The 21,587-nt window shown below is 44.4% G+C and overlaps 1 protein-coding gene across 1 annotated transcript in view; it reads right to left on the reverse strand.

Moving 5' to 3' along the window:
- Window positions 1-21,011, reverse strand: part of CASQ1 (calsequestrin 1) — a 91,688-nt gene extending 70,677 nt beyond the window's left edge. Inside the window, exon 1 of the mRNA XM_088467596.1 lies at window positions 20,454-21,011. Coding sequence (XP_088323722.1) covers window positions 20,454-20,696 — 243 coding nt within the window. The 5' untranslated portion in view covers window positions 20,697-21,011. The remainder of the gene's footprint in view (window positions 1-20,453) is intronic.
- Between the last annotated feature and the right edge of the window lie 576 nt (window positions 21,012-21,587).

Below are 21,587 nucleotides of genomic sequence, written 5' to 3' on the forward strand. Positions count from 1 at the left end.
GTGTGATTAGTGCAGTGTGGGTGTGGCCAGTGCCATGAGGGTGTGTGATTAGTGCAGTGTGGGTGTGGCCAGTGCCATGAGGGTGTGTGATTAGTGCAGTGTGGGTGTGGCCAGTGCCATGAGGGTGTGTGATTAGTGAGTTGTGGGTGTGGCCAGAGCCGTACACATCTTATAGTATCATCCCCACTGTGACTCTACATTCATAAAAATAGACAAATTGAAGAATTAAAAAAGAAATATATATATATACAGTATGCATAGGCAGCCAGTTATTATCATGCCACCATGATGATGGGCCTATAATTATGTGGAGACCTGGAGCTGTAGCTCCACCTGCCCCATTTTTTACTCTTTGTAGTGTTGCATGGACTGTCCTGCAGCAGTCCTATGTCATTAGACAGGCAGTGACTGTGGGTCTCATGCTTTGAGCACCATAGTCCTGTATGGTATTCTATTAATGCAGACTATGCAGCTATATTTATCACCAGCAATGTTTGTGCTAATGCAGCAGGTTCAGAGCAGACCTCCTGTCATACTTTGCTAAGTCTGCTATGGCCGTAAACACTTGGCTTTTTGCTTTGCAAAGTTCTAACGTGTTCCTGTAATAAATCTGGTGATGGTGTTTTCAGCAATGAAACCGCAACACGTACATATTGGTAATCTATCGAGAGCCATGTTTCCTATACATTGCCGTTCAGACTTCCCAGATTTATATCTCCCTGGCTGCAGCTCTGATTAGTGTCTTGGCGCAGAATCTCTAGAAATGTAGAATAAAATAACTCATTTTTTTTCCTGCAGAACTTCATCCTCTGTTCCTGCCAATTGGCCCCGTCTTTATACGATGGATGAACGCTTGTTTATGCAAATAAATTATTTTTTACAAGACAGTATTCCGATCGCTGCACCCCGTCTGTCTTCCATGACACCTCTCTCTCACTCCCGTAACGCCGCCCCCAGACGATGCATTATGTTGCGATGCAGTTAGCGAGGAGAACAGCTGCTCCAGCCTTGTGGAAAAAAATAACCCAAAAAGAAATCCCAAATTAAAAAGGACTGTGATCGCTATGGTAAACAGCAGTTGGGCGCACAGATGTAACTCATTCGCAGGATTTGGTGTCATTTAGTTGGAGCAACAATCTTGTAGAGGGTTTTTTTTTTCTCTGTGTTGTGTTTGCTGACATAAACCACTAACACCTGCAACTATGGGCCTATAACTGTGTATAGGGGATAACATGCACTTGCTGTATATCATTAGAAGTCACCGACTAATCCTGTCACTTATATTAATCACAGAACGTGGAGATGACTCCAGATAGCCATATAATCTACGCTAAATGTCGGCAGCAAGGCTCCTATCTGGGGAAATAGATTTAAAGTCTCCACAGTGGAGGCATTTTACTGGCTTAGCTCATTTCCAACCATATACTTCCCCTCAGTGCCTCATGCCTCAGTGATGTCATTGGTTCCTAGTGAATTTGTAGCCTGCATTGTCATGGATTTTGGTCATTCTTACCGACTCTGGGAGGGGGCTGCCAGGTCAGCTCAGTGGTGGGACGGGTCGCGAGAAAGTGGTCGATTGTCAGAATTGTCAAACGGATGCGAGGCCACAATGATGCAATTCAACGCAAATGGAGTAATTGGACGCTCGGGCCGTCCACTCTTGCTTGGTAAGTGGGCGGGTTGGCGGTTGGCTCTGGGAGACTTGGCCAGTCTTCCGGACGGCCAGGGGCACCAACCGATTTTCAGGAGCCGTCTGGGCGTTTTGGGAAAGTAGGACAGTATGATTTAGGTCTCGCTCTAATAAGGGCTGCTTCCAAGGTTTGTAGGTGTGTTGGATACTTTAATGGCAACAAATTGTTATAGTTTGCAAATTTATATCTTATTTGTCTAAACGGGATCAGAGAGACATTATTTGAGTTTAGTTTGAGTATATCACTAAGCTAATTATACACAGTACTTACTTACAATGGCACTTATATGTGAAATGCGCAAAAACATCCTGGATTAGACAACCAAGACTGCTGCCTAAGGGCCACCTTGTAGTGAGGGGCCCAGATTACTGTTACCCATTTTTACGAGTAATTTTTTTTATAAACAGAGGAAGGGGGCTGCAAACAAATGTGTCTTATCTAGGGCCACTGGGTCTTAATCAGGCTCTTGATGGTCTAGGTCAGGGATTCCCAACCACGGTCCTCAAGGCACACTAACAGTTCAGGTTTTAAGGATAGCCATACTTGAGCACAGGTGACTTAATTAGTACCTCAGTTATTTTGATTTAACCATCTGTGCTTAAGCATGGATATCACTAAAACCAGGACTGTTGGTGTGCCTTGAGGACCGAGGTTGGGAATCACTGGTCTAGGTCAATGGTTCTCAAACTCGGTCCTCAGGACCCCACACAGGTCACGTTTTCCAGGTCACCCAGCAGGTGCACAGGCGTAGTCATGACTCACTGACACATTTGGAGGTTTCACAGTTGGAGCTAATTATTTCTGTTGTGATTATGTAAGGATACCTGGAAAACATGCACCGTTTGGGGTCCTGAGGACCGAGTTCGAGAACCCGTGGTCTAGGTAGATGTCCCTGCAGACTAGGGACACCGTGCATGACTAAAAACATTACATCAAAATCTAATCCCAACAGTAGAACCAACCTTTTTTTATTACATAAATCTTAAATTATTATTCAGTTTATTCCCATGTTTATCTTAAATTAATCGGAACTTGGGCCCTCATTCAGAGCCGGACGCTCTGAGCAGAGCGCTCGCTCTGAATGAGGGCCGTCCTCCATAAAAATGGAGCGTCCTCCTGGACGCTCGTATAGCTGTGGGTCACCACTCACAGCATATACGAGCGTGCAGGATGATGGTCGCGATGGTCTTTACCATCGCGACCATCGCCAGTGCAACCAGAAGCCTGTGGTCGGGTTTTTCGACCACAAGCCCTGGAGTGATTTTGGCTCTAGCAGAGCCAAAATCACTCCCACTGACATCACTAGTGATGTCAGTGGGGCCGGCTTCTGACGGTAGGCGTTCCCTTGGGAACGCCTCCGTCTGGCAGGCACGCCCCCGGCACGCCCACCAAAGGGGGCGTGCTGTCAGTCAACATCGATAGCACGCCCCCTTTGATCAGACACAACGAGCGAAGGAAAGTCCTTCGCTCGTCGCGTCTGGCGCATGCGCACGACGGAGCTCCCTCCGTCGTGCGCATGCGCAGTGCACACCATCGACCCACTTGCGAGCGGACAGCCGCTTGCGAGTGGGTCTGAATGAGGCCTTTGGTTCAAAGCACAAAATCGCCGCATAGTCTCTTTGTAGGTAAAAGGTACAATTTATGAAACATCATGTATAGACATGAGGAAGTGTTGATGCCTTTCTCCCATATTATATTTTGGCTTTGGTAGAGCCACTACACTATGCACTACGCGTTTCGCATATCTCAATGTTTTAACGAACAAGAACAAAATAAGCCCCTCTCATGATCTGTTTAAAGCACAGACCTTCCTGTTCTGTTCCTCATACCACATCTACACTATCATGAAGCCACACCCCGTTCTTAGTGTAAAAATCAGGAGTATTGAAAGGTATACCATACGTAATATACTTTTACCACCAGCTTCATGTCCCCCCCCATCTGAGTAGACAGTAAAATCGAGCTATTAGTACCGTATACTGTATAATAAAGTCCCTTTTATATTTTCATATTAATGTCCTAGACAACTGGATCCATCTATCCAACACCTGTATATACTGTATGGGGATACTTCACTCAAGATCCGCACTTGGGGTAACAATTCACAGACTGAGCACCTCTGGGGTTAATGATCCAGGCAGAAATCATTGAATCCAAATATATTTATGAAACATTAATACAATGGGCAAGATGTATCATCGCATATTGTATGTAATAATACATCCTGCCACTCATCACATGCATTGCGGCGTTTATTAGTCTTTATGTTTATATAAATATTCCTTCTCAGTAAGTATGAAGTTATGCTATGGGATAAGACTTGCATTCGGTAAGCAGAATACGGTCCCAATTCAGTTAGCCGCAGTAAAACTTGGTTAACTTATGCTTAACCTAAACGAGCTTATCGTGCCGTAATTCCGCTTACAGCGTGTATGCGTGCTCCCGCCATTCACCCTATACAATTCTACAATGCTTGTCCCGGGGCTGCGCTGTAATTCTGGCTGGTAATACCCTCGATAAGTGTGGAGAAAAGTTGGGAAATCCCCTATACCCCTAAAAAAGTGTCCAACACTATTAGATAACGGTATAAAAGCCATAATCGGAGCATGTGTGGTTCTTATAAGGTGAGAAATGGCTGATGTGTGCATTTTATTCTAACGGTAAGAATATGATAGAAAGCAAATGTATATCAGCAATGTATAGGCTGCGGGTAATTGTGCAGTGCAGAGAGATGCCTGCCAGGTGGTTTTTCTGTCATTTTAAGTCACTTTAAAAAAATTGTCAAAAAACACCTGTAACTCCCAGCTGCAAGTTTAAAAACACCTGTCCCATCAATACAGCACCCCCATATACCTGTTCCATCAATACAGCACCCCCATATACCTGTCGCATCAATACAGCACCCCCATCTAGCTGTCCCATCAATACAGCACCCCCATATACCTGTCACATTAATACATCACCCCCATAAACCTGTCGCATCAATACAGCACCCCCATATACCTGTCCCATCAATACAGCACCCCCATATACCTGTCCCATCAATACAGCACCCCCATATACCTGTCACATTAATACATCACCCCCATATACCTGTCACATCAATACAGCACCCCATATACCTGTCCCATCAATACAGCAAACCCATATACCTGTCCCATCAATACAGCACCCCCAAATACCTGTCCCATCAATTCAACAACCCCATATACCTGTCCCATCAATACAGCACCCCCATATACCTGTCACATCAATACATCACCCCCATATACCTGTCCCATCCATACAGCACCCCCAAATACCTGTCCCATCAATTCAGCAGCCCCATATACCTGTCCCATCAATACAGCACCCCCATATACCTGTCACATCAATACATCACCCCCCCATATACCTGTCCCATACATACAGCACTCCCATATACCTGTCACATCCATACAGCACCCCCATATACCTGTCACATCAATACATCACCCCCATATACCTATCACATCAATACATCACCCCCATATACCTGTACCATCCATACAGCACCCCCATATACCTGTCACATCAATACATCACCCCATATACCTGTCCCATCAATACAGCACCCCCATATACCTATCACATCAATACATCACCCCCATATACCTCTTACAACAATACAGCACCCCATATACCTATCACATCAATACAGCACCCCCATATACCTGTCCCATCAATAGAGTACCCCCATATACCTGTCACATCAATACAGCACCCCCATATACCTGTCACATCCATATGGCACCCCCATATACCTGTCCCATCAATACATCTCCCCCATATACCTGTCACATCAATACATCACCCCCATATACCTGTCACATAAATACATCGTCTCCATATACCTGTCACATAAATACAGCACCCCCATCAATCTGCCCCATCAATACATCACCCCCATATACCTGTCCCATCAATACATCACCCCCATATACCTGTCACATCAATACAGCACCCCCATATACCTGTCACATCAATACATTACCCTCATATATCTGTCACATCAATACAGCACCCCCATATACCTATCACATTAATACATCACCCCCATATATCTGTCACATCAATACAGCACTCCCATATACCTGTCACATCAATACAGCACCCCCAAATACCTGTCCCATCAATTCAGCAACCCCATATACCTGTCCCATCAATACAGCACCCCCATATACCTATCACATCAATACATCACCCCCATATACCTGTCACATCAATACATCACCCCCATATACCTGTCACATCAATACATCACCCCCGTATACCTATCACATCAATACAGCACCCCCCATATACCTGTCACATCAATACATCACCCCCATATACCTGTCACATCAATACATCACCCCCGTATACCTATCACATCAATACAATACCCCCATATACCTATCACATCAATACATCATCCCATATACCTATCACATTAATACAGCACCCCCATATACCTATCACATCAATACATCACCCCCATATACCTGTACCATCCATACAGCACCCCCATATACCTGTCCCATCAATACAGCACCCCCATATACCTGTCACATCAATACATCACCCCCCCATATACCTGTCCCATACATACAGCACTCCCATATACCTGTCACATCCATACAGCACCCCCATATACCTGTCACATCCATACAGCACCCCCATATACCTATCACATCAACACAGCACCCCCATATACCTATCACATCAATACATCACCCCCGTATACCTATCACATCAATACAACACCCCCATATACTTGTCCCATCAATACAGCACCCCCCATATACGTATCACATCAATACAGCACCCCCATATACCTGTCACATCAACACAGCACCCCCATATACCTGTCACATCAATACATCACCCCCATATACCTATCACATCAATACACCTCCCCCATGTACCTATCACATCAATACATCACCCCATATACCTATCACATCAATACATCACCCCATATACCTGTCACATCAATACATCACCCCCATATACCTATCACATCAATACATCTCCCCCATATACCTATCACATCAATACATCACCCCCATATACCTGTCACATCAATACAGCACCCCCATATACCTGTCCCATCAATACAGCACCCGCCCATATACCTATCACATCAATACAGCACCCCCATATACCTATCACATCAATACAGCACCCCCAAATACCTGTCCCATCAATACATCACCCCCGTATACCTATCACATCAATACATCACCCCCGTATACCTGTCCCATCAATACAACACCCCCGTATACCTGTCACATCAATACAGCACCCTCGTATACCTGTCACATCAATACATCACCCCCATATACCTATCACATCAATACATCACCCCCATATACCTATCACATCAATACATCACCTTCATATACCTGTCACATCAATACATCACCCCCATATACCTGTCCCATCAATACAGCACCCCCATCTACCTGTCCCATCAATACAGCACCCCCCATATACCTGTCACATCAATACAGCACACCCATATACCTATCCCATCAATACAGCACACCCATATACCTATCCCATCAATACATCACCCCCATATACCTATCACATCAATACAATACCCCCATATACCTATCACATCAATACATCATCCCATATACCTATCACATTAATACAGCACCCCCATATACCTATCACATCAATACATCACCCCCATATACCTGTACCATCCATACAGCACCCCCATATACCTGTCCCATCAATACAGCACCCCCATATACCTGTCACATCAATACATAACCCCCCCATATACCTGTCCCATACATACAGCACTCCCATATACCTGTCACATCCATACAGCACCCCCATATACCTATCACATCAACACAGCACCCTCATATACCTATCACATCAATACATCACCCCCGTATACCTATCACATCAATACAACACCCCCGTATACCTGTCCCATCAATACAGCACCCCCCATATACGTATCACATCAATACAGCACCCCCATATACCTGTCACATCAACACAGCACCCCCATGTACCTATCACATCAATACATCACCCCATATACCTGTCACATCAATACATCACACCATATACCTGTCACATCAATACATCTCCCCCATATACCTATCACATCAATACATCACCCCCATATACCTGTCACATCAATACAGCACCCCCCATATACCTGTCCCATCAATACAGCACCCCCCATATACCTATCACATCAATACAGCACCCCCATATACCTATCACATCAATACAGCACCCCCAAATACCTGTCCCATCAATACATCACCCCCGTATACCTATCCCATCAATACATCACCCCCGTATACCTATCCCATCAATACATCACCCCCGTATACCTATCCCATCAATACAGCACCCCCCATATACCTGTCCCATCAATACAGCACCCTCATATACCTGTCACATCAATACATCACCCCCATATACCTATCACATCAATACATCACCCCCATATACCTGTCACATCAATACATCACCCCCATATACCTGTCCCATCAATACAGCACCCCCATCTACCTGTCCCATCAATACAGCACCCCCCATATACCTGTCACATCAATACAGCACCCCCATATACCTATCACATCAATACAGCACCCCCATATACCTATCCCATCAATACATCACCCCCATATACCTATCCTATCAATACAACACCCCCGTATACCTGTCCCATCAATACAGCACCCCCCTATACCTATCACATCAATACAGCACCCCCATATACCTATCACATCAATACAGCACCCCCATATACCTGTCACATCAATACATCACCCCCATATACCTATCATCAATACAGCACCCCCATATACCTGTCACATCAATACATCACCCCATATACCTGTCACATCAATACAGCACCCCCATATACCTATCACATCAATACAATACCCCCATATACCTATCACATCAATACATCACCCCATATACCTATCACATCAATACATCACCCCCCATATACCTATCACATCAATACATCACCCCATATACCTATCACATCAATACATCACCCCATATACCTATCACATCAATACATCACCCCATATACCTATCACATCAATACATCACCCCCATATACCTGTCACATCAATACAGCACCCCATATACCTGTCACATCAATACAGCACCCCATATACCTATCACATCAATACATCACCCCCATACACCTATCACATCAGTACATCTCCCCCATATACCTGTCACATCAATACAGCACCTCCATATACCTGTCACATCAATACATCACCCCATATACCTGTCACGTCAATACATCACCCCATATACCTATCACATCAATACATCACCCCCATACACCTATCACATCAGTACATCTCCCCCATATACCTATCACATCAGTACATCACCCCCATATACCTATCACATCAATACCGCACCCCCATATACCTGCCTCATCAATACAGCACGCCCATATACCTGTCCCATCAATACAGCACCCCCATATACCTGTCCCATGAATACAGTACCCCCATATACCTGTTACATGAATACAGCACCCCCATATACCTGCCTAATCAATACAGCACCCCCATATACCTGCCTCATCAATACAGCACCCCATATACCTGTCACATCAATACAGCACCCCCATATACCTGTCACATCAATACATCACCCCCATATACCTGTCACATCAATACAGCACCCCCATATACCTGTCACATCAATACATCACCCCCATATACCTGTCACATCAATACATCGCCCCCATATACCTGTCCCATCAATACAGCGCCCCCATCTACCTGTCCCATCAATACAGCACCCCCCATATACCTGTCACATCAATACAGCACCCCCATATACCTATCACATCAATACAGCACCCCCATATACCTATCCCATCAATACATCACCCCCATATACCTATCCTATCAATACAACACCCCCGTATACCTGTCCCATCAATACAGCACCCCCCTATACCTATCACATCAATACAGCACCCCCATATACCTATCACATCAATACAGCACCCCCATATACCTGTCACATCAATACATCACCCCCATATACCTATCACATCAATACAGCACCCCCATATACCTGTCACATCAATACATCACCCCATATACCTGTCACATCAATACAGCACCCCCATATACCTGTCACATCAATACAATACCCCCATATACCTATCACATCAATACATCACCCCATATACCTATCACATCAATACATCACCCCCCATATACCTATCACATCAATACATCACCCCATATACCTATCACATCAATACATCACCCCATATACCTATCACATCAATACATCACCCCATATACCTATCACATCAATACATCACCCCCATATACCTGTCACATCAATACAGCACCCCATATACCTGTCACATCAATACATCACCCCCATACACCTATCACATCAGTACATCTCCCCCATATACCTGTCACATCAATACAGCACCTCCATATACCTGTCACATCAATACATCACCCCATATACCTGTCACGTCAATACATCACCCCATATACCTATCACATCAATACATCACCCCCATACACCTATCACATCAGTACATCTCCCCCATATACCTATCACATCAGTACATCACCCCCATATACCTATCACATCAATACTGCACCCCCATATACCTGCCTCATCAATACAGCACGCCCATATACCTGTCCCATCAATTCAGTACCCCCATATACCTGTCACATGAATACAGCACCCCCATATACCTGTTACATCAATACAGCACCCCCATATACCTGCCTAATCAATACAGCACCCCCATATACCTGCCTCATCAATACAGCACCCCATATACCTGTCACATTAATACAGCACCCCCATATACCTGTCACATCAATACATCACCCCCATATACCTGTCACATCAATACAGCACCCCCATATACCTGTCACATCAATACATCACCCCCATATACCTGTCACATCAATACATCGCCCCCATATACCTGTCACATCAATACAGCACCCCCATATACCTGTCCCATCAATACATCGCTCCCATATACTTGTCACATCAATACAGCACCCCCATATACCTTCCTTATAAATACAGCACCCCCATATACCTGTCACATAAATACAGCACCCCCGTATACCTGTCACATAAATACAGCACCCCCATATACCTGTCACATCAATACCGCACCCCCATATACCTGCCTCATCAATACAGCACGCCCATATACCTGTCCCATCAATACAGCACCCCCATATACCTGTCCCATCAATTCAGTACCCCCATATACCTGTCACATGAATACAGCACCCCCATATACCTGTTACATCAATACAGCACCCCCATATACCTGCCTAATCAATACAGCATCCCCATATACCTGCCTCATCAATACAGCACCCCACATACCTGTCACATCAATACATCGCCCTCATATACCTGTCACATCAATACAGCACCCCCATATACCTGTCACATCAATACATCACCCCCATATACCTGTCACATCAATACAGCACCCCCATATACCTGACACATAAATACAGCACCACCATCTATCTGCCCCATCAATACATCGCCCCCATATACCTGTCACATCAATACAGCACCCCCATATTCCTGTCCCATCAATTCAGCACCCCATATACTTGACCCACCCCATATAACTGTCCCATTAATACATCTCCCCCATATACCTGTCCCATCTATACGTCACCCCCATATACCTATCACATCAATACATCGTTCCCATATTCCTGTCACATAAATACAGCACCCCCATATACCTGACACATAAATACAGCACCACCATCTATCTGCCCCATTAATACATCTCCCCCATATACCTGTCCCATCTATACATCACCCCCATATACCTATCACATCAATACATCACCCCCATATACCTGTCCCATCTATACATCACCCCCATATACCTATCATATCAATACATCACCCCCATATACCTATCACATCAATACATCACCCCCATATACCTGTCACATAAATACAGCACCACCATCTATCTGCCCCATCAATACATCGCCCCCATATACCTGACACATAAATACAGCACCACCATCTATCTGCCCCATCAATACATCGCCCCCATATACCTGTCACATCAATACAGCACCCCCATATGCCTGTCACATAAATACAGCACCACCATCTATCTTCCCCATCAATACAGCACCCCCGTATACCTGTCACATAAATACAGCACCCCCATATACCTGTCACATCAATACAACACCCCCATATACCTGACCCACCCCCATATAACTGTCCCATTAATACATCTCCCCCATATACCTGTCCCATCTATACATCACCCCCATATACCTATCACATCAATACATCACCCCCATATACCTGTCCCATCTATACATCACCCCCATATACCTATAACATCAATACATCACCCCCATATACCTATCACATCAATACATCACCCCCATATACCTGTCACATAAATACAGCACCACCATCTATCTTCCCCATCAATACAGCACCCCCATATGCCTGTCACATAAATACAGCACCACCATCTATCTGCCCCATCAATACATCGCCCCCATATACCTGTCACATCAATACAGCCCCCCCATATACCTTCCTTATAAATACAGCACCCCCATATACCTGGATTTGGCAGAATAACACCCCCCAAGTTACATGTCATAACTGGGCTAATTATGGAAATTAAAAGCTTCTAAGTGTCTTATTTACCGCTGTGGGGAAGGGGGGGGGGTCAAGTGGTTTTGAACCAGGGGGTGCAAATAAATATCCACATTAATTCTATGGAGAGTTAGCGCTGGTTAATGGGCAAAGCTATTTGAATAGCAATAAAAAAATAAATAAATCACGCCTGAACGCGCGAACCTACAGGAACGTTTTTTTCGGCTAATTAAATTCAATCCTGTGACTCCGTGTTTCACACTGTTGGCCAGTACTGAAAAAATAGGGACAGTTCTAAAGGTACAAAAATGTCTTAGAAATCTGGGCCTGGCCCTGAACATTAGCAAATAAATGTACCAGCCGCCCTTCTACCACCTCTGCCCGGAGCCCTTTCCAAGCTGCAATAATCTATACAGCAGAGGCGCTATAAGTCAGCGATATAACTCCCAGGCCCTGCGGAACAGAAATCTTTATTAACCAATCAGGGAATTGTATGCTTCAGTACAGACACATGATATAGAGAATAATAAACAATTAACCTGTGCAGGATAGTGTGTCCTCATATATAGAAATATATAGTGCCTATAAGGTATGCTATGTCTCGGTATACGGACAGGCAGTGTTTGCATTGCAGGCTGCTGGTCGTTGTTTCATTTTTCAAACCTATGTGAATCACAGCACTAAATTGTCACTGTAGTCACAATGTGGTGTCTTAGCTAAGTTCAATTCTGACTTAGGACGGGTACACATTAGAACGACAGCCAATTGTGCAGGTGGTTAGGGCGATCTCCCTTCCCTCCGGACCATCACAGATTGACCGTACACACTACACCATTTAATAACGATTTCATTAAACTGCACAGCCCCACATATGATATCGTCTGATGGGCCGTCCAGGAGACCTCGTATGCGACCTGCGGGAGCGCGCAATTGTGGGTAGACGATGTAGATGATTTGTCGTTCCAATACGAGGACCCGGCTTGACTATTTGTTCCCAAAGCTAGACCAGTAGGGATTTGTGAGCGGATTTATGTCAGAGGGAACACGCTTGTACCATGGCAAGGTCTGTCCTGTCCTCGCCAGCTCAGGATGGTGACAATTGATATTAATAAATAAATGCTTTTTTTTTTTATAATTGGTCTATAAATAGTCTCCTAAATCCTCACTTAAATAACTAGGGACGGAGCCACGCAAATTGCTGACACGCCAACATACATGACCCTGACCCATTTCACTCTCTGCAAATCACTAATGCGTAGACAAGACCTAAACGATGTGATTTGTTCAGCACAGTTTCCTGCGATAGGAAAATAAGTGGGAAAACCAGGGCCATAGGGTACTCTATGAAACGCGTGCAATGAAATGTGGTTGTAAGGGGCCTCAAACCCAGCTAAAGATTGCAAATTAGCCTATGGACAAACCATGTGATATAAGTGTGGGAGGGGGATTTTGCATACAGGGCAGATAGCAGATGCTTTATGCATATAGCACAAATACTGGGCAGCTTCACGTTTACACTGGGACGCACCCTCCTCCCAACTCTATATTTGTCTGTACATTTTACACTTACAAAATAAAATATATCTGTTGGCCAACTATGTATCTATGTAGAGCTATGGGGCTATATTGTATCCAACTGGAAGTTTAACTTTATTAGATCTCATCAGTGCTATAGATATGTGATCCCATACATACTGTATCTGCTATATATGTACATAAATGCTATTATACAGTGGTTCTGCATGCCGGGTTTGTCAGAACGCACAGATAAGGAATAACTTGCATATCTCTGCTCACTGAGATCCACTTTAAAGATGGCATTTGCATTGCGATCTGGGCATGACCTTACCGCCCATGACTGCATTGCAAGATGCGATCGTAGCGCCGGAATGTATTATGCGACACCCCCATGGGCGAGGGCTCCATCTCTGCAATGTGCCCAGAGTGGTCCCCGGGGCTACTGCACATGCGCGACCGCCATTGCCGGGGAGGGTTCAGGCTACAACAGGCTACCGCCATCTTTAGATGGCGTTAGCTGCTGGGGCCAATCTCTGGAATACTTGGCATTCCGGATGTTGGTAAATATGGCAGCATCGCATCACCCATAGAAACCTATGAAGGCTGCGGGAATGTAGGGATCGTAGCAGATATTGGGGATATATGGGACTGATACTAAATATTTGCGACAATTACCCCCCGAAAACTGGTGTTTTCAGGGAATGAGCCGCAAATATTTAATGATCAATGAGCCCCATCTATTTCAGGCTTGTTCTGATGTTTAACAGCATAACCGTAAAATTGTTGTTCTATCAGTCATCCGTTCTACATTGGCGCTATACTGGTAATTTCCCTGCTAGGGCTATTAGGTCACAGATGGAGAAACCTGTGCCTATCCTCCTAAGGTGGGACTACAAGCCCCAGCATGCCCATGTCAGGCAGAGGGTGGCCATGCTGGGGGCCTGTATTTCCACAAAAACTGGTGAGACAGAATTATCCACATACAGCTGATCCAGTCCACTGGTGAGACATGCTGGGACTTGTAGTCCCACAAAATCCGTAGAAGTTACAATTTGCTTATGCTATTTCCTAAGCCCAAGCAGGACACACTACCGGCCTCCTGTCACTGGCAGGGGGGGGGGGGAGCTGTGATTGGAAGTATTGGGGGACTGATACGCTACATCCGTACTGGTATCCTGACGGCTGTGTTACAACAACCAAACTTTATAGAATCTATTTTTGACTGCCATGGACGGCGCTGCGGGCTGGGGACGAGAAGGGGCTTTTGACTCCTTCTAAGCCTGTGGCTTCTTTTTCCAGAGAGGAGACCATCTGGAGCGCTCGTGCTAGAGCCTATTTCCCTGAATGTGCACTTCAGCCTGTAACTTAAGGAGCGCAGAGGGTGCGGTATGCCAGCCAGCTCGACTCAACAAATCTCCCCTTCCAGTCCATCTGCCACGGTCCAGCCCTTTCTTGGCCAGAGGGCCAGGCCTCTCCCCAATTGGCTGGCCTTCCACGCAGAGAGAGACGAAAGACATTTTACAGGAGTCAGCAAAGGCACCGTGTCCAGTTCTACCCAGCATACCTTATAAAGGTACAGTGGACGAGTGTTATAATTGGGGGTAACGTCAATCGCTGGCTCTTTATGCAGAGGCTGCACTTAAAAAAAATAAAAATGTAATATTTAAAACATCTGTTTGTAATATTGCGCGAAATTCTACTTGAATGCACCCAAAATATTAAATATTATTAACTAAGATATTATTAACTATTAATCCCCATTTTACACAGAGCACCTTAAGGACAAGTGTTCTTTAATCCACAAGAAAAGGCTGTAACTTGCACATACTGTACTGTAACCTAAGAAGCTGCCAGCCTCAGCTTTATCACCGCGCACGGTATTCACTTTCGCCTTCTTAGGTGTCCTCTATTTTTACCAGGTAGCACAGAATGCAAAATATTAATTGGCTTGGCAATTTAGAGTTAAGCGGACCATTTGGAGATGCGTCATTGTACGGCCCAGTTACCATACCGCGCTTGCGCGCAAGTCGCAACCAATATTTCAAGTTGACAAAAAACACAGGCGAATTTTTCCAGTAGTTGATGTTGATCGCGTGTAGATGTGTTCCGGAACACATCTACACGCTTAGGTAGCATGTACATGGAAACATACGTGTGCCTGTGTATATTCACACATTAACAAATGGGAAACTTTTGCATTCAACTCTAAATTGGTCCCTAAAAGCGTGTATTTATACGTAGATTGTAAGCTCTTTTGTTCACCGTGACCCTAGCGTGTGTCTGTGTGTACTCGTTATGTCTTAGGTGCCGCACAAGCGATGCACAAAAATAAAGAAATATAACTGGATGACGTCACGCCGTGAAGACAGCGAATGGCCAAATAAACTCAATAGAGTTATTTTAGAAAACAAGTATATATATATATATATTCTAAGACAGTACTAATATCACAGACGGTATCTTGTTGCACTGTATGCAAACACTTAGTAAAAATAGTACAACGCTGTACTGGTCCGTCCATTCCTTAAATGCCAAAATAAACCCATTTAGCTTCTCAAAACACGTTTCTGTGATGTGAGCTAACATCTCCCAGTGCTGAGCTGTGAAGTACACTGCACTGTATGAGCTGGGAAGTTTGGGCAGTTTAGGTAATTACTAATACAGGTAGGCTGTCACTCCCCGGGGGGGTTACAGGCCTCATAATACATTGATTAGTTAGTAGTTTAATACGGCATTTGTTTAAATGCACATAGTGTGGTTGAATCTGAGAGGGATATTTACTAAAGTGCTGGTTTTTAGAAGTGGAGCTGTTGCCCATAACAACCAATCAGATTCTAGCTCTTATCTTCTAGAAGGTGCTATATAACTGATAAGTAGAATCTGATTGGTTGCTATGGGCAACATCTCCACTTCTAAAAACCTGCACCTATGTAAATGTACCCCTGAGTTGGGAGAAAAGCAAAAAGAACCCAGTAACTGTGCACCTTGGCGAGACCTTGCTGCACTGCAGGTGGGGCAAATGTTGTGGTGCGTACAGACGGGACGATCGATAACGATATCATTGTTCGATCTCCCGGGTGTGCTGGACGATTGATATTGATCATCCAGCACACCACCAACTGATCCAACGATTATAGCGATCCGCAATCAACCATATCGACCAGCTTGGCCTGCATGCACGGGCGATGGTGGATATCGATATCGATCATACAGGCCGGCGCATCGCAGGTTGTTGGGCACCGAAAAAATGCACGATATGAACAATAACGATATGATCGATATCGTTAATATTGTCCATTTTAATCGTACCATGTGTACGCACCTTTAGATGTGCAGAGAGATTTTGATTTGGGAGGGGCGTGTCCAAACTGACATCTTAATTGCAGTGTAAGGGTAAAGCTGTCCAGCATGTGTGGGCTACATACAACAGCAGCCGGTACTTACCCTGCATGCAAAAATAACAAATGTATGTGCCCCCCTTGCAATGCAGCATGGTATGTCCAGGTGCAAAGTTACTTGCTGTTATTTTAGCTTTGCTCCCATCTCAGAATTATCCCCAGTAAGTCATGATGTTAGTGTGTGTGTGTGAGGTGGGTGAGTAAGGATTTTACACACCCACCATCCCAGTTTTATTAGACTATGGAATAGATTCAATTAAGCAGGTAAGTCGCCCGGCGGCTCTGCGCATTACCTCAGGGAAGGCCGATCCTGCTTTCAGCATATGGAGGTGAGAACAGAATCAGCTTTCGCCAACGGGCAGGTAAATGTGTAACTGAATCTGCCCCTATATGTCCAGTGAAATAGGAATTTGCAGATATGTTGTCTGGAGAATGGAGAAGTGAGAGCTCAACCCAAAGATGGTGTCACAGGAAACTCGTATGTCGCAATTTCACCGTTACTGCGCTACCTGGAGCTACTGCTTATCAGTGCTGGTGGTCTCTAATAGTCAGTTAGTGATTGGCTACCATCCATACCGCTGGATAAAGATGGGGGTAGGTGTTAATAAAGGCAGGGCGGTAGTGGACTAACACTATACCACACTTTCTGACATCTCCTGCTATCAGATACACTTCTTTACCACCTGGGGAAACATGACAAGTCTTGCAGTACTGGGTGTTGTAGGGACACAATATTGTTACTTTTCCATCAGCTGACGTAGACGGAGGGCCCTGATCTGCAAATCCGCTCCCCGTGCCACTTCGGCGCGCCCTGACTGTGCTCTTCGCCATTTATGCCACCAGAAGGTCCATTGCATACGCTGCGCAAGATTGTTGTTACCAAATGTGTCGGCAGCTTTCCATGGGATAGATCTGATTGGTTCCCAGCCATGCCAACTAGGATCCTATCAATCAATCGCCCATTTATGCCCTAGTATGCTATTTGCTGAAAATAAATAGATCCACATATACTAAAACTGAGATACATGTAGATCTTAACGAAATTGGAACTAAGGAATCAGAGCAGCCTAAAGTTTAGGTTCCCAAACTCGGTGCTAAAGGCACCCTAACAGTCCAGGTTTTAAGGATATCCTAGTATAAGCACAGATGAATTAATTAGTATCTCAGTCAGTTTGATTGATCTGTGCACAAGCATGTATATCCTTCAACCCTGGACTGTAAGGGTGCCTTGAAGAAGGAGTTTGGGAAACCCTAACGTGAGGCCTTCTCGAGATTCCACCTAGTTGGAGCCTACTAGGGGAAAAAGGACCTGAGGGACCCCAACTTCCCTGTATGCTAAGTGTATACATCCTGTTCACATACTATCAGATGCTATGAAGAGGAGGTATGAAAACAATGGCTAGGTTGGGCAGGGCAAGGTAGATGATGACACTGTTTGCATCATGACGCCCTTGGCCAATCAGTGTTCATTGAGGTGGGTGGGGCTTGATGATGAATATTTGCATCACAGCAGCACTGCTACTTCTCCACCCACCCACCCATCCTTAATAATGTGTGGTGTGTGCCCTTTAAATCATAGCTGTAATGCTAGCCAATCGGCTACACCAGCTCAGCAGAACTTTCTCACTTTCCAGAGACGAGGGCTGTGATTGGTGGAAAATCTTGGATGCAACGAAACTTTCGTCCAATCACTGGACATTATGTTGAAACATTGCATTCCACAAAAAATAACTAGGGGATATTAAGAAATATATATATATATGTGTATATATATATATATATATATATATATAAATATTTTGTTTACAAATACCACATAATATATAATACCAGGTACATTGAGAATGACGTGTTATTTCAATGTATTAGATTAGTGTCATTTTTTTATGTGATCCAATAACATTGTGAAAATAGGGATGTATGATATAATTATATATGATATTATATATATGATATCATCCATGTGTCATTAGGGCTGCAATTATTCAGTTACCCATAGTAACCAATCAAATGTTTGCTTTGATTGTCTAACTTGTATACGATCAATGAGAGCTAATCACGGATTGGTTGGTATCAGTGTAAAACAGGTTACCATTTGCAACCCTATCAAATAAATATATACCATTGTGCTATTATATAAAATGCTTTATAGAAACTGTAGGAGGACGGTGTAATAACAATGAATGATGTCACAGGTCTCCGTAGCTTACAGAGGGGAATATGGAGGATAGACATGACTTACATGACACGTAAGGAGAGACCCCCGGCCATTGTATACCTCTGTGCTACACCACGCACTACCAATTATGCAATCAAAAAAAGTATCGTGCTTACTATTTAAACTGTGTTGATACATGCATTAAAATACAATTTTCTATAATTAGCTTATATATTTACCATAATGTAACATGGTCATATGAAATATTCTATCCATTTTCGGCTTACAGTATACCCCTTGCATTATTTGTGTCTGCATTTCATGCAGTGTAATCGCAGTTATATTTATCGCTCTCCTCAACTATAGTATAAAAATGTTTGCAGTTGACGTATGCTACAGGTCTGTGCGGTCGCCCAACAGATTTACATTGGTTTTTCACCCTCGTCTGAATTTAACGATTTACTTATACAAGCCCTCTTGCAACAATAGGGTTAGCAGAAGCCATCTTATTTGATTATTTCCGTGCTTTTCAGTGATGACTTTATAATATCAGACAGAGTTGTATTTGCTCACCCCCCCCCTCCCAGTACACAATTGTATGCAATGCAGAGAACAACCAAAATACAACTAAAATAAACTATTTTATATCATTTTGTATCTATAGATGACTGAAGAGCACCGAGTGAAGCCAGGCAGGTGTCAGCGTGTGAAACATACCAGAGGGTACAGTAGGTGCAATATATTACTTTAAAGTTGACTGAAGGTGTCAGACTCATCTATGTGATCTGTACTAGGTAGTTGTGATGCCTTTCAGTGGAACAACTCAGGAGTTCCGGGAACTTAGTTTTATGATCTGGTCCACTAAAAGATATACTACATTTCCATGTTCCTACTCATCGAGGCTTTTAGAGTGTCTATACAGCCATATCTAGAGTGAAATTGGGGGGGTGGGGATGGGGGGTAGGGATGTATTATAAACAAGAATATCCTCGTGCCTCTTTGTACCTCCAAAATAAGCTCCTCCATCTCAAACTGTCTTTGTGAAGCCTTGTCATCCTCTATGGGTTCGTGATACAGCAATGCCAACACCTCGTATTTCTTCAGGGCGGCTTTGTAGTTCTTCAAGTTGATATGGATGACCCGGTCCTCTCCGTCGTACTCTGGGAAGTCGAGCCCATCGTCTGCCCGGGCACCCAGGTTAGCCAGGGCGAGGCACAGAGCTGCCAGTACCAGCCACGGCCCCTTCATCCTCTCGCACTTTCCAAGTCAACAGGTTGAAAATTCCGGTCCCAATTTAAAGTCAAGGGGGGGGGGCAGTGGGAGGATAAAAATAAAAACCCCTTCTCCGCCCCTGCAGGTAGAGGAATCGTGTTGGGTGGACGGCTATTTCCTTGGCTCTCTTGGTGCAGCAGGTCCTCTCCTACTGCGGGGACTGGAGACGGCTCCCTGAGCTGATTGAGGTGGAGGCGAGAGTCTGGGGAAGAGTGGTGGACTCCTTCCCAATGTGCACAGACTGAAAAGCAAAGGCAAAATCTGACACCCAGGCCATAAAAGAGGATGAGAGGGGCTGGATAGGAGGAGGTCAAAAAGTTGGGAGTGACATCCTATCCTGAAAGGTTTGGCAGTCTGGGCATTCGTCACTTGCCCTCCCCCCCTCCCTCCTCCTGTTCCCCTGTCTATATATGTCTACATGAGATTGTTCTACTAATATACTATGAGTCCTCATTTATACTATTGGCAGGAGCTGGGCACAGATGCCGGCAGACAGACATCTCAGCCGTACAGAGCACCCCCAGCTAGTGCAAAAACTGCCTGAAAAAATGGTCTTCGTAGGGTGCGATCTGAGCCCTTCTTAAAGTGTCACCTATCAGGACATCACTGTGTCACCCTCAGCTCTTTAGAATGCAGCACAGACATATAAATTTAATGTAATATAAAGATCCACCATCTGCCCGGAATGACTTTACCCATTCCCCAGTAATGTGCACTCTTTTTTTACTCTTGCTGAAATATATTTATAAGCTGACATTTATTTTTTCAGTTTTGGGTGACATTTCATTTAGAACGTCATAAGAATTGCAAATATTACTGCTCTGGGTAATGCTCCCCTCGTTCCTGCAAGGCACTGCCTCATACCTA

The sequence above is a fragment of the Taudactylus pleione genome, unplaced genomic scaffold (genome assembly GCF_031769625.1).
Source record: "Taudactylus pleione unplaced genomic scaffold, aTauple2 ptg000073l, whole genome shotgun sequence".
Lineage (NCBI taxonomy): Eukaryota > Metazoa > Chordata > Amphibia > Anura > Myobatrachidae > Taudactylus > Taudactylus pleione.